The sequence below is a fragment of the Ranitomeya variabilis genome, chromosome 5 (assembly GCF_051348905.1).
Source record: "Ranitomeya variabilis isolate aRanVar5 chromosome 5, aRanVar5.hap1, whole genome shotgun sequence".
Classification (NCBI taxonomy): domain Eukaryota; kingdom Metazoa; phylum Chordata; class Amphibia; order Anura; family Dendrobatidae; genus Ranitomeya; species Ranitomeya variabilis.
Genome location: NC_135236.1, coordinates 490263473 through 490276889, shown reverse-complemented (window position 1 = coordinate 490276889; position 13417 = coordinate 490263473). Strand labels below are relative to the sequence as shown.

The following is a 13417-nucleotide window of genomic DNA, read 5'->3' as shown; positions in this document are numbered from 1 at the left end:
TGAAACTGAGTATATAATTGCAGTCTAGCAACAATTTAGGTGTTTGCATACTGCTAAACAATGCTACCAGGTTGCCACAACAACTCACGTACAAATGAATGCGGACTGACGGTCCTACCTAATTATGGCTTAGTATTCTACATACTGTCGTTCTCACTCGTCTCCCAGTCTACCATGTGACACTACCATTGCCTTAACAAAAAATGGCTGAGACAAGTTTGCAATTGCCCAGAATCAATTTTTCCAGATGGAACGTGGATGAAATGTCCTTTGTAGTAGAAGGACTGAACCAACTCTCTGTCCAGAGCCAAATAAAATGCACACAGTCTTTGGACAGCAGAAGACAGAGAATTTTACCCGGAGAGGAGAAGATGAGATCTATCTCAACAAGATCATACACAGCCCATCCAAGACTTGGGGCATCAGGTTAGTGGTGCTCATATGCAGCAAAACAAAATATTGAATACTGCAGTTGTAGGGAATGCTTTATATTTAGCCATGGGCTTCATGGTTGACACATTTTTAGGATCATTGACTGTGGATTTGTATAGACAAAATCCTTTGAATATTTCTGTACCAGCATTGTGAATGAGATTTCACAAAATTTCCTTCACCAGCTATTGAAAAATCTGGAGCATAACTTGACTGTCGCTGCACTTTTTGAGATCAGACGCATTTCAATTTATACTGCGGATGTGACTGCAGATTTTACCCTATGCAATGCAAAAGGTGAAATGTGTGTGTGAAAATCTATTTTTTTTCCAGAGTTTTAAGCCCCTCCTGTTGCTTCCCACTTTGGTCGAGCTGTACTAGGCCATCTCACACATTGAATGGAGCAGTAGTGCACATGTGTTACTACTACCGCTTAATTTCATTTCCTCTAGTATGGGGATTTTACAGTCCCATTCCAGTGGAGGATGCCTGAGCAAACTATTCCCCTCAGTTAGCATTTGCTACTGAGCTGCCAGGTTGTGTCTGTTTCCTGTCTCAGAGGGCTGGAATACTGCAGGCCTTCATCTGTGTTCTGTTTGTGTATCTGTGTCCGTTCCTGTCTGAACTCTGGTCTATGTCCGTTCCTGTTCCTTCTTTGTCATTTGTCATTTCCCACTCTGCTGTGTGTACCTCCGCCTTATCTCTCTGCTCTGCTTGCCACTATCAGTGGTTCTGCATCTCTCTGCTCTGTTCTGCCACAACCTGTGGTTCTGTGCTTCTCAGCTTTCCTCGCCACAACCTGTGGTTCTGCACTCTTTTGCTCTTGGTGTTACCTCCTGCGGTTCTGGCTCTTGGTTCCGCCTCCAGCATCTCCGCTCTTGGCTCCGCCTCCAGCGTCTCCACTCTTGGCTCCGCCTCCAGCGTCTCCACTCTTGGCTCCGCCTCCTGCGTCTCTGCTCTTGGCTCCGCCTCCAGCGTCTCCGCTTTTGGCTCCGCCTCCAGCGTCTCCGCTCTTGGCACCGCCTCCAGCATCTCCGCTCTTGGCTCCGCCTCCAGCATCTCCGCTCTTGGCTCCTCCTCCTGCGGCTCTGTCCTTGGCTCTGCCTTCTCCTTCTCTACTCTCTGCTCTGCCTTCTCCTTCTCTACTCTTTGCTCTGCCTTCTCCTTCTCTGCTCATAGCTCTGCCTTCTCCTTCTCCACTCTTTGCTCTGCCTTCTCCTTCTCTGCTAATAGCTCTGCCTTCTCCTTCTCTACTCTTAGCTCCACCTCCTGCTCTTACTCCACCTCCTGTGATTCTGCTTTGCTTCCACTCTTGCTCTATCTTTATTCTGCAACTTGCCGTACGGGTCTCTACCTGTTTCTTTATGTCCTCCAGTCTGAACAGGTTCTTACCTGTTTCCATACAACCATCTGAATACCAGTTCCTACCAGAGTATCAGTCCTGTCTGCCAGTGCCAACCATGCCCGCCTGTCTGCCCTGAGTGCCAGCCGTGCCCATCTGCCTGCCTGTATCTCCGTCAAGCCAGTCCACCCATCTGGACCTCTGCCAAACCCGTCTGTCAGCCAGTGCCACAACCGTGCCTGCCTGCCTGTGTCTTGTCCCCGGTGGGATCAGCATCCACAGTCCGACTCCACCCTGGAGTGGTACCTGGTAGCTTCCTATTGCACAAGTCTGTCCTCACCATCAGAGGCTCCAGTGAACACCTAGGAAGCTACTTAGTTACGCCCCTTCCAGGGAAGTTCGGTCTGTGGTCCAGCGGGGCCACACCCCCAGGTGCCCGCGCCAACCAGTCTCGGCACGAGCGTTACACTGTAAATATTAACAATAACAGCTAGAGAGACAAATGATCAAACTTTATGGTAACTCTGAATTAAAAATGAGCTGGGGGTATATACTGTCTATCTAGCAAAAGTCAAAGCATAGAAGCAATGGTGGTCTACAACAGGGTCACAGCAGCAATATGAGGCGACCTGGGCAGAAATCTGGTGAAAAAACTTTGATGAATCATCCACAAAGTCTTTACTTAGCAGCCATGCGTCACAGGCAAAAGATTAAATGGTCTGGAGCCACATATTCTAACAGTTCCTGATTAGCTGCCACAGTATACACTCATACATGATATGAAGCATTGACGCAACTACAAAGGCATGAACAGTATTGATGAGTGAACGTGCTCGGTGATACTCAGTTATCACTCGAGTATCACGGTGCTCGGATGTGCTCATTAACTAACTCAAATCTCTTCCCCGCATCTTTGGTGCCTGTTACGCAGCCAATAAGGATACGGATTGCCTGTGAGTCACTGTAATGACGTAGCCATCTTGGTTGTGGCATTACTGTGATTGACTCTCATTCTAACATTATCAGGGATTATAAAAGGACAGGCGCCGCCTGGCTCGGCACACTGACGCCATTGCACAGCTCTGTGACACTTCGTATTGGAGCTAGAGAGTGCTTGTCTAGATCTATGTGCACAGTATTACAAATCAGAGGGCTGTAGTCTTGATACTTGTGCTGAAGCTGAGCCAAGTTGGGCTATGGATCGCCCCCAGGCGTAGGGCAGTGGGGTACTCGGTACCGGGTCCCTCTGTCTCGGTTCTGGGGATGTCACGGTGGCCCGACCCGGTCCGTGGCCCTGCTAAGGGGCGCCCAATTAAAGGTGATAGTTTGTCAAGTGTTCGTGACGCCACCTGTGGTATTCTGTCAGGGTGACTGACGCTGCTAGGGGGTCCGCTCGGGTGATGGAATGGCAGCTAGATGGTATACCTTCCCACAGGTGAAGTATGTCCCCAGGGCTTCCCTTGATGAGTAGGTGATAATGGTGGATGTTGTAAGGTGCGATGAATAACGAGTACACAAAGGTTGCAGTCTCTTTACCTTTTACTGAAAACTTCAGCGTCCACAGTCCAGAGTACCGTTCACAGGGCTGGCTGAGTCCGGCTGGTCCGAAGGCAGATCCAGAGTTCCCTTTGCAGGTGGAAATCAGTAGCCTTCCTAGCCGTAGGAGTGACTGCTCCAGTAAGGAGGGAAATAGGAGAGCAGGGCAGGCCAGACAGGTGCTGGTAGTGGGGGACTCAATTATTAGGGGAACAGATAGGGCAATCTGTCACAAAGACAGGGATCGTCGAACGGTGTGCTGTCTACCTGGCGCTCGAGTCCGACACATCGCTGATCGGGTGGACAGATTACTGGGAGGGGCTGGTGAGGATCCAGCGGTAATTGTGCACATTGGCACAAATGACAAAGTTAGAGGTAGGTGGAAGGTCCTTAAGGATGATTTCAGGGAATTAGGCTGCAAGCTGAAAGCAAGGACCTCCAACGTGGTATTTTCCGAAATACTGCCTGTACCACGTGCCACGCCAGAGAGGCAATGGGAGATTAGGGAGGTTAATAAGTGGCTCAAGAATTGGTGTAGGAAGGAGGGGTTTGGGTTCCTGCAGAACTGGGCCGACTTCTCAGTTGGCTACAGGCTCTACGCTAGGGACGGGCTGCACCTCAATGGAGAAGGTGCAGCTGTGCTGGGGGAGAAAATGGCTAGAAGGTTGGAGGAGTGTTTAAACTAGGGATTGGGGGGGAGGGTATTCATTTTATAGGAGGGGAAGATAGTGCAGATAGAGACCTGGGCACAAATAAGGAAGTTGGAGGTGGCGGTGGCATGGGGGTGGGGTTAGAACAGTTAGTAATTTAAGAAAGAATAGAGGTACAGAGAGGAACATCAAGTGCATGTATACTAATGCCAGAAGCCTCGCCAACAAAATGGACAAATTAGAACTAATGTTGTTGGAACATAATTATGACATGGTGGGGATATCTGAAACATGGCTGGATGAGAGCCATGACTGGGCTGTTAACTTGCAGGGCTACAGCCTTTTCAGAAATGACCGTACAGATAAGCGAGGGGGTGGGGTGTGTCTGTATGTAAAATCGACCTTAAAACCCATCCTGCGTGATAATATAGGTGAATCTAATGAAAATGTAGAGTCCCTGTGGGTGGAGATAAGGGGAGGGGGAAAAAAAAAAATTACTGATAGGGGTTTGTTATAAATCTCCAAAAATAATGGAAGCAATGGAGAATATCCTCGTAAAGCAAATAGATGAAGCTGCGACTCAAGGAGAAGTCATTATTATGGGGGACTTCAACTACCCTGAAATAGATTGGGGAACAGAAACCTGCAGTTCCAGTAAAGGTAATTGGTTTTTGACAACTATGAGAGACAATTACCTTTCACAACTGGTTCAGGACCCAACAAGAAGGGGGGCACTGCTAGACCTAATATTAACCAACAGGCCAGACCGCATATCAAATATAAGGGTTGGGGGTCACTTGGGGAATAGTGATCACAAAATAATAAGTTTTCATGTCTCCTTTAATAAGATGTGTAGTAGAGGGGTGACAAGGACACTAAACTTCAGGAGGGCAAATTTCCAACGGATGAGAGAGGATCTTGGTGCAATTAACTGGGATGACATCCTGAGACATAAAAATACACAAAGAAAATGGGAGACGTTTATTAGCATCCTGGATAGGACCTGTGCACAGTATATACCGTATGGGAATAAACATACTAGAAATAGGAGGAAACCAATATGGCTAAATAGAGCTGTAAGGGGAGCAATAAGTTACAAAAAGAAAGTATTTAGAGAATTAAAGGAAGTAGGTAGTGATGAGGCATTAAATAAATACAAAAAATTAAATAAATTCTCTAAAAAGCAAATCAAGGCAGCAAAGATTGAGACAGAGAGACTCATTGCCAGAGAGAGCAAAAATAACCCCAAAATATTCTTTAACTACATAAATAGTAAGAAACTAAAAAATGATAGTGTTGGCCCCCTTAAAAATAGTCTGGGTGAAATGGTGGATGATGATGAGGAAAAACCAATATGCTAAATGACTTTTTTTCATCAGTATTTACAAAAGAAATTCCCATGGCAGCCAATATGACTAGTGATAAAAATTCCCAATTAAATGTTACCTGCTTAACCCAGCAGGAAGTACGGCGGCGTCTAAAAATCACTAAAATTGACAAATCTCCGGGCCCGGATGGGATACACTCCCGAGTACTGCAGGAATTAAGTACAGTCATTGATAGACCATTATTTTTAATCTTTAAAGAGTCCATAATAACAGGGTCTGTACCACAGGACTGGCGTATAGCAAATGTGGTGCCAATATTCAAAAAGGGGACAAAAACTGAACTCAGAAATTATAGGCCAGTAAGCTTAACCTCTACTGTGGGTAAAATCCTGGAGGGCATTCTAAGGGATGCTATACTGGAGTATCTGAAGAGGAATAACCTCATGACCCAGTATCAGCACGGGTTTACTAGGGACCGTTTATGTCAGACTAATTTGATCAGCTTCTATGAAGAGGTAAGTTCCGGACTGGACCAAGGGAACCCAGTAGATGTAGTGTATATGGACTTTTCAAAAGCTTTTGATACGGTGCCACACAAAAGGTTGATACATAAAATGAGAATAATGGGGATAGGGGAAAATATGTGCAAGTGGGTTGAGAGCTGGCTCAGGGATAGGAAACAAATGGTGGTTATTAATGGAGCACACTTGGACTGGGTCAGGGTTAGTAGTGGGGTAACACAGGGGTCAGTATTGGGCCCTCTTCTTTTTAACATATTTATTAATGACCTTGTAGGGGGCATTCAGAGTAGAATTTCAATATTTGCAGATGACACTAAACTCTGCAGGGTAATCAATACAGAGGAGGACAATTTTATATTACAGGATGATTTATGTAAACTAGAAGCTTGGGCTGATAAATGGCAAATGAGCTTTAATGGGGATAAATGTAAGGTCATGCACTTGGGTAGAAGTAATAAGATGGATAACTATGTGCTTAATTCTAAAACTCTGGGCAAAACCGTCAATGAAAAAGACCTGGGTGTATGGGTGGATGACAAACTCATATTCAGTGGCCAGTGTCAGGCAGCTGCTACAAAGGCAAATAGAATAATGGGATGCATTAAAAGAGGCATAGATGCTCATGAGGAGAACATAATTTTACCTCTATACAAGTCACTAGTGCGACCACACTTAGAATACTGTGCACAGTTCTGGTCTCCGGTGTATAAGAAAGACATAGCTGAACTGGAGCGAGTGCAGAGAAGAGCGACCAAGGTTATTAGAGGACTGGGGGGTCTGCAATACCAAGATAGGTTATTACACTTGGGGCTATTTAGTTTGGAAAAACGAAGGCTAAGGGGTGATCTTATGTTAATGTATAAATATATGAGGGGACAGTACAAAGACCTTTCTGATGATCTTTTTAATCATAGACCGGTGACAAGGACAAGGGGGCATCCTCTACGTCTGGAGGAAAAACGGTTTAAGCATAATAACAGACGCAGATTCTTTACTGTAAGAGCAGTGAGACTATGGAACTCTCTGCCGTATGATGTTGTAATGAGTGATTCATTACTTAAATTTAAGAGGCGACTGGATACCTTTCTGGAAAAGTATAATGTTACAGGGTATATATATTAGATTCCTTGATAAGGCGTTGATCCAGGGAACTAGTCTGATTGCTGTATGTGGGGTCGGGAAGGAATTTTTTTCCCCATGGTGGAGCTTACTCTTACCACATGGGTTTTTTTTGCCTTCCCCTGGATCAACATGTTAGGGCATGTTAGGCTATGGGTTGAACTAGATGGACTTAAAGTCTTCCTTCAACCTTAATAACTATGTAACTATGTAACTATGTAACTATGTACTAGCGCCTGTGTGTTGTAGTGCCTCCCTGCTGAGCACCACGGGATAGTCCTCACAACTGTCATGTATATTTCTGATGTTCTTTCTCTCTGTCCCCCAGATGGTATGGATAGGACGACCCGTATGACGGGGTAGGCCTGGAGCTATTTTATAGGGACCCTAGAGACGCCCCTCTCCCACAATTTGCCTCCGTTGTCTTCATTAGGTTAAAGGTTGGGCAGCCAACTTGGAATTAACTGTCCTGCCGTTGTTTGAAGTAATGCATAGAGCCTATTACTCCCTCAGTGTTCCGGCCACCGGCTACGCGCCTCAGAAGGATGTTGCCGATCTTAAGGCAGGACTCCTCCTGGTATTATCTCCTTGTGCTGTGATCTCGTTTCTCACTTCTCCACAATATACTTCGCTTCTTGTCATTTCTTAAGATGCTGCCGCAATGAGGTGCAGGCGCAGCTCCATAACGTTCTATCTCTTGCTATGTCTCTGTCAGGATCCCACCCCTGACAGGGACCTCTGTCTGCAGCTCAGATGTTCCTCCTTCTCCCCCTGTCTGCCTGACAGGTCTTCTCTGGGTCGAACCCAGGTAGCTTTCTGACTAACTTCCTATCCAACCCCCAGTTTTACCTGAGTGTGAGGAGTGGCCTAATAGATAGAACCTTTTGCTCCCCCTGGTGGCCGGAGTGTGAAGTGTAGTGTGTGACTGTGATACCTGGTCAGGTGAACTCCTTTAGTACCATCAGACGTACCATCAGTCCCCCTAGTGGAAGAGCGACAATACTGCAACGACCAGGACTCTGGGGCGCTGCAGCTACATGTCTCAGTAAAATAGGAGAAATGTAGCCAGATCACCAACAGCCTTTGCAGGTGCATGGAAATCTGCCCTGTCCCGACATGGATACAAATGAAGATAAACTTATGATATTCCAGCTTCCTTTGATAAAAATTCAAAATTTATTCATCTTGGATTAAAACATTTTCTGGCAAGCATTCATGCAGGGAAGATGCAGTAACGTGTTTCAATCAGCATTTCTCAGCCATACATTATTCTGTGATCTATAAAATTGTGTTACGTGGTCTGGTATAATTTCTGTGATCTCTAAAACTGAAAAAAAGCTTTTAAAAATTTGCTAGGCTTCCATTTCTCAGCCATACAATGTTACACAGTCTGTGAAAATTTCTGTGATCTCTAAAACTGAGAAAAACTTTTTAAAAATTTTGTAGGTGTCACACTGCATCTATGCAGGTAAATGCAACTTCCACTAGATGGCAATAGAGTGGAAAGATAGTAACAAGTCTGCAAGAGCAGACCTGCAGTGCTGCAGTGAAGCTACTACCAGGTGGCAGCAGAATAGTCAAACAAGCCGAGTCAAAACCTAGACGTCACACAGTACAAAGGGAAAAACAAGCACAGAATCAGTGGAGAGCCACAGGGTCAATACCAGAAAAAAGGCAGAAGTACCAGGGACCAGAGGCAAGTCAAGTCAAGTCAAAGTCAAAGCAAAGTCAAACACCGGGAAATCTAACAGAAATCAGGAAACACAAAGACAGGACAGGCAGGGAAGGAGGAATAGACTCGGGCAAGGTCAGAAAGCACAGCAGGACCAATCAGGGTACTAGCAGAGCCAGATACACAAGCCATAGGCAGATAATATAACTGACACCATCTGCAGGATGCAGTGGATCTAAATAGCAAACCTGAACCCAGAATGAGGCAGAGCAAAATTAACCCTTGACATGATTAGTCCGGGAAAAGGGCAGACAGGACTCAAAACCCGACTGGATCATGACAGTAGGTTTCCATTTCTCAGCCATATTGTGCTTCTTAAACCTACAAAAAAATTAGCAGAAATTAAGAAAAAACTCTCTTTAGACACACTCTAAGATAAACAACACAACTAGCACAAAGAAAATTCAGCGCAAAGGGGTCTCGTAAAATGTAACATCTTTTATTAGTATAAAGATAAAATGAAAAATATGCCAACAAAAAGGAACAGAGTATTCCTAAAAATTGGTTCAATCCACACCTGAAGTATAAACAAATATATAAAATTAAATATAAAATATAAGCAAAGCAATTTGAAAGTGTAGTAAAACCCTTTGTCTAAAGGCTTAGTGCTATGACTGTCCATAGAGGACGTGATAATACCATTTACATAAATAGTGCTTACATCTTAATGATATGTCCAGAGGGGTTTTACTATACTTTCAAATTGCTTTACTTATATTTATACTTAAATTTATATATTTGTTTATACTTCAGGTGTATTCTTGAACCAATTTTTAGAAATACTCTTACTTTTTTTCGCCATGTTTTTCATTTTATCTTTATACTAATAATAGATGTTACATTTTATGAGACCCCATTGCACTCATTTTTCTTTGAGCTGGTCATATTGTCGTAGACTGGAAACATTTCTGTGATCTCTAAAACTGAAAAAAAGCTTTTAAAAATGTTGTCGGGTTACATTTATCAGCCATACAGTATTATGTGGTCTGGGTATATTTCTGTGATCTATAAAACTAATAAAAAGCATTGAAACATTTTTCTGGACTGAATTTGATTGTCATCCATACAATTTTGCATTCTTTCTATTAAATTACGATGGAGTAAACTCCCAAAAACTGCTTTGATTGCTGCAAGTGACCAATTTTTTTCTTTTACTAAAAATAAACTTTGTTTCAGCAGTGCGTTTCAAAATGCATAAGGTATGCTTTAAGGGACTGGGAAGTGAAAGTGCTGATGATGGTGCACGCAGATGCTGAGGACATGGGGCAGGTGGGACTATGCCTGTTGCTGGAGCACAAGAAACATGCCCAGACATGACACATAGGTTCCTGTCCCACTTTGCAGGAAGGCAAAGTACACCACTTCTGAAGTCACTGCAGTGCGAACAGGTGGTGGGTTGGATAGCAGATAATGCTTCCAGCAGGATTGGCAGCACCACCCCGTCTTCCACATGGTCCAGTCTCACCAGCCTAAAGTATGGATCACTTAATCCTCACCCTGATCCTCCTTTCTTCCCCCATGTTGAGTCCCAGGATACTAGTGATCCCACACTAGGATGCGCTGAGGAGCTCTTTACAACATCATTTCTTGATTGTGGCCTCTCAACCTGCATGCTCCAAGAGGGACTGGAGGACATGCTGTTTAGTGATGCACAAACCTTAGAGCAGCGAGGAAGATGATGATGAGACACAGTTGCTGCTAAGTCTTGATGTTAAGTCACAAAGTCAGGAGGACCATGGTGCGGTGGTGGAAGACGAGGTGGTGGATAACGAAGTCACCAACCAAATCGGGGAAGTTAGTATGCAGCGCAAGGCCTGCAGTGCTGAGGGGAAAACAGACAGGAAGAGGCAGTGGGGTGACCAGAGGGACAAGGCGGGAAACTGTACAGCAGAGCACCAACACTCCATTTCTCCGAGTTAGGTTTTCCACAGTTTGGGACTTTTTTAAAGATAGTTCTGAGACTAACAAAATGGTCATTTGCAACCTGTGCCATACTAAGATCAGAAGGAACATGACCATCCAGGAACCAAAGCACCACCAGCATGACCAGGCACATGTCATCTAAGCACTCGAGTCAGTGGGTCCATGATTGATACTGTCAGGTGACACTACTTCCTCTTCCCCTTTGCTAGGTGCTTCCCAATCCCCTGTCCAAAACAGTGGCGCAGATGCCTCCTACCCTGCACCTATCTTTGCATATTCTGATTGACCATCATCAGGCAATTCCAAATCCTTGTCTTAGCACAGAGTTCAGCTGTCCCTACGACAGGAATGAAAAATAAAGTTCCCAACCACCCACCCACCCACAGGCCCAAATTCTACACGGGCACATTTCCAGGCTGCTTACCATGGAAATGTTGCCATATAGAACTTTGCATCTCTTCTTCCGCAGGTGGAGAGGTCTTCTAAAATTGTGCTATACCAGAAGGTCATTGGGGAAAATATGTTGAAAAAATTCCCATCAGACAACAATAGCAGCAGGGGGCAAGCTTCCTTGCCAAACCAAGGATGAGAGGCCAGGGAGACACACAGCAGAGGCAAGGGTACACTGTCAAACGCATGGGCCAATTTTATGACACCATCCCAGGGGCTGATGACCGGAATTTTTTACAAGGAGGGAAATGTTTTTAAAGATGGTTAAGTAATACCTAGCCAACCAAACCGGCGAACTCACTAATTCCTCTGCGATTTTCAACTATTTTGTCTCAAAGCTGGACACCTGTGATGAGCTGTCTCTCAATATCTTGGAGGTATTGTGCTGCCCTGCTGCTAGTGTCTTGTTTGAGCGGGTATTTAGTGCCACCGTGGGGGTCATAACAGATGGGAGTTATCGCCTGTCAACAGAGAATGCAGACAGGCACACTCTCATAAAAATGAACAAAACCTGGATTAGCCCACACTTTTCCACACCACCAGATGACAGCAGCACATAAAGTGTTTGTAATATTCAATATTTTAACCCTAGAACGCATACCTGGGGCCTCGCAGACCTGCCAGGTTACTTGTTTTCTATTTTCTGTAAAAGTACTTTAGTTAGAATTTTGAAAATCTAGGTAATCCTCAGGTATATAGTTGTTAGTAATTTCCAGTTATTCATATATTTTTATGTTACAGACATTTCGGTATAACAACCTTTTTTTGGGACAACCCCATATTCACGCACCTGGGGCCTTTTAGGCCTGTACTAGGTTTACATGTGATACACAGATTTGCTTATCAAGGCAAATTACGGAGGCAATGATCCGATGTGGAATACGCTTTCTGGAACATCCAAAGCAAAGAGAAAAAAAAAGAAAGCGCTGCTATATTTGTCCAGCAAAGAAGGAAAGAAAATCGGAGCGTTTCTGTTCTACTTGCGGACAAAATGTATGCAAGGAACATTCAGCTGAAAAAATAATATGCAAGAATTGTCGGGGAATATGTAAAGTTACAAATAAATATTCCTGCACCAAGTTTGCTACAACCAAAAAATGTTTTCATAAAAAAATTGCATATAGAATGCCTATATTTGGCGTGCCCGTTTACTTACTTTTTTGTTGTTTTATGCACATAATTATGTTTTGAAATATACACATCTTAGGCTGTGTTCCCAGAAGCGCTGGGGTTTGCCAGAAGGGGATCCATAATGGATCTGACCTCCTGGTAACTCCAGGATTCCGCCAGCCTTAGCTGGGGTCACCAGGAGGTCAGATCCATTATGGATCCCCTCCTGGCGGACCCCAGCGCTAGTTGGAATGCATCCTTACCTTGCAATTGTAAAATAAATTTTGAAAAGTATTTTTATTTTAGTTATTCCATGATAATTGTAAACAGGCCTAAAAGGCCCCAGGTGGGTGAATGTGTAGATTTCTATGGGTATGCGTTCTAGGGTTAAAGAGGCCTGCCAGTTGTTGCCTTTAAGGGGTCTATGGATGACCATCCTCATAATTCCTGTCTGGCTTTGCACTTTCTGCAAAACCTTTATGACTGTATACATCTACTACACTTTCAAAACATTTTCATTCAAATTTTATTTTATGGATTCAAGGACTCATCCATACAGTTTAACACGGTTACTGTTGCATTAAGGTGGTATGTAAAACTTACAAAAAGCGATGAAAAACATTTCAGGATTAGATTACTCATCTATACAGTATTACGTGCTTTCTGTCACATTTTGGTGGTATATAACAGTACAAAAAAGAGTTTGAACATTTCTCTTGTTTGTTCACATTTCTTACCCATACAGTATTCCATGTTCTGGGGTACATTTTTGTGATAATTAACACAGCCATACAGTATTATGTGTTCTTGGGTACATTTCGTTTGTATATAACCTACAAAAAACTTGTTCCATATTTTATTGTTGGCATATTGATCACCCATAGACTATTCCGTCATCTGGAGTGCATTTAGTTGGTGTATAAGCATCAAAAAATGTGTTCAAAATGTGTAGGTATTATATTGCTCATCCATAGGGTTGTAACAATTATGTGGGTATTATGTAATCTAATTGTGTGGAATAAAACGAGTCTGAGACCAAAGCTGAGAGAAATAAGTGTATTTCACAAAGCAAGAAGTAGAACATAAACAAGCAGAGACTTTCCTGCAATTGTAACAAAGTGAAAGCTCAGAACAGAAATGTCAGCAAACTTAGTAGCGGGGCGCGGCCGCTCATACAAACAAGTCCAGCAGTAATATGTAGTACGAGTGCGACTGGCACTTATACGTGGAAGTCCAGCAGTAGTATGCAAACAAGAGTGCGACCCACACTTATA

At 43.9% G+C, this 13417-nt stretch overlaps 1 protein-coding gene across 1 annotated transcript in view; it reads left to right on the top strand.

Annotated features, from left to right (window-relative positions):
- The first annotated feature begins 236 nt into the window (after positions 1-236).
- LOC143775068 (uncharacterized) overlaps positions 237-13417 on the top strand; it is a 187793-nt gene continuing 174612 nt past the window's right edge. Inside the window, exon 1 of the mRNA XM_077262902.1 lies at positions 237-426. Coding sequence (XP_077119017.1) covers positions 264-426 — 163 coding nt within the window. The 5' untranslated portion in view covers positions 237-263. The remainder of the gene's footprint in view (positions 427-13417) is intronic.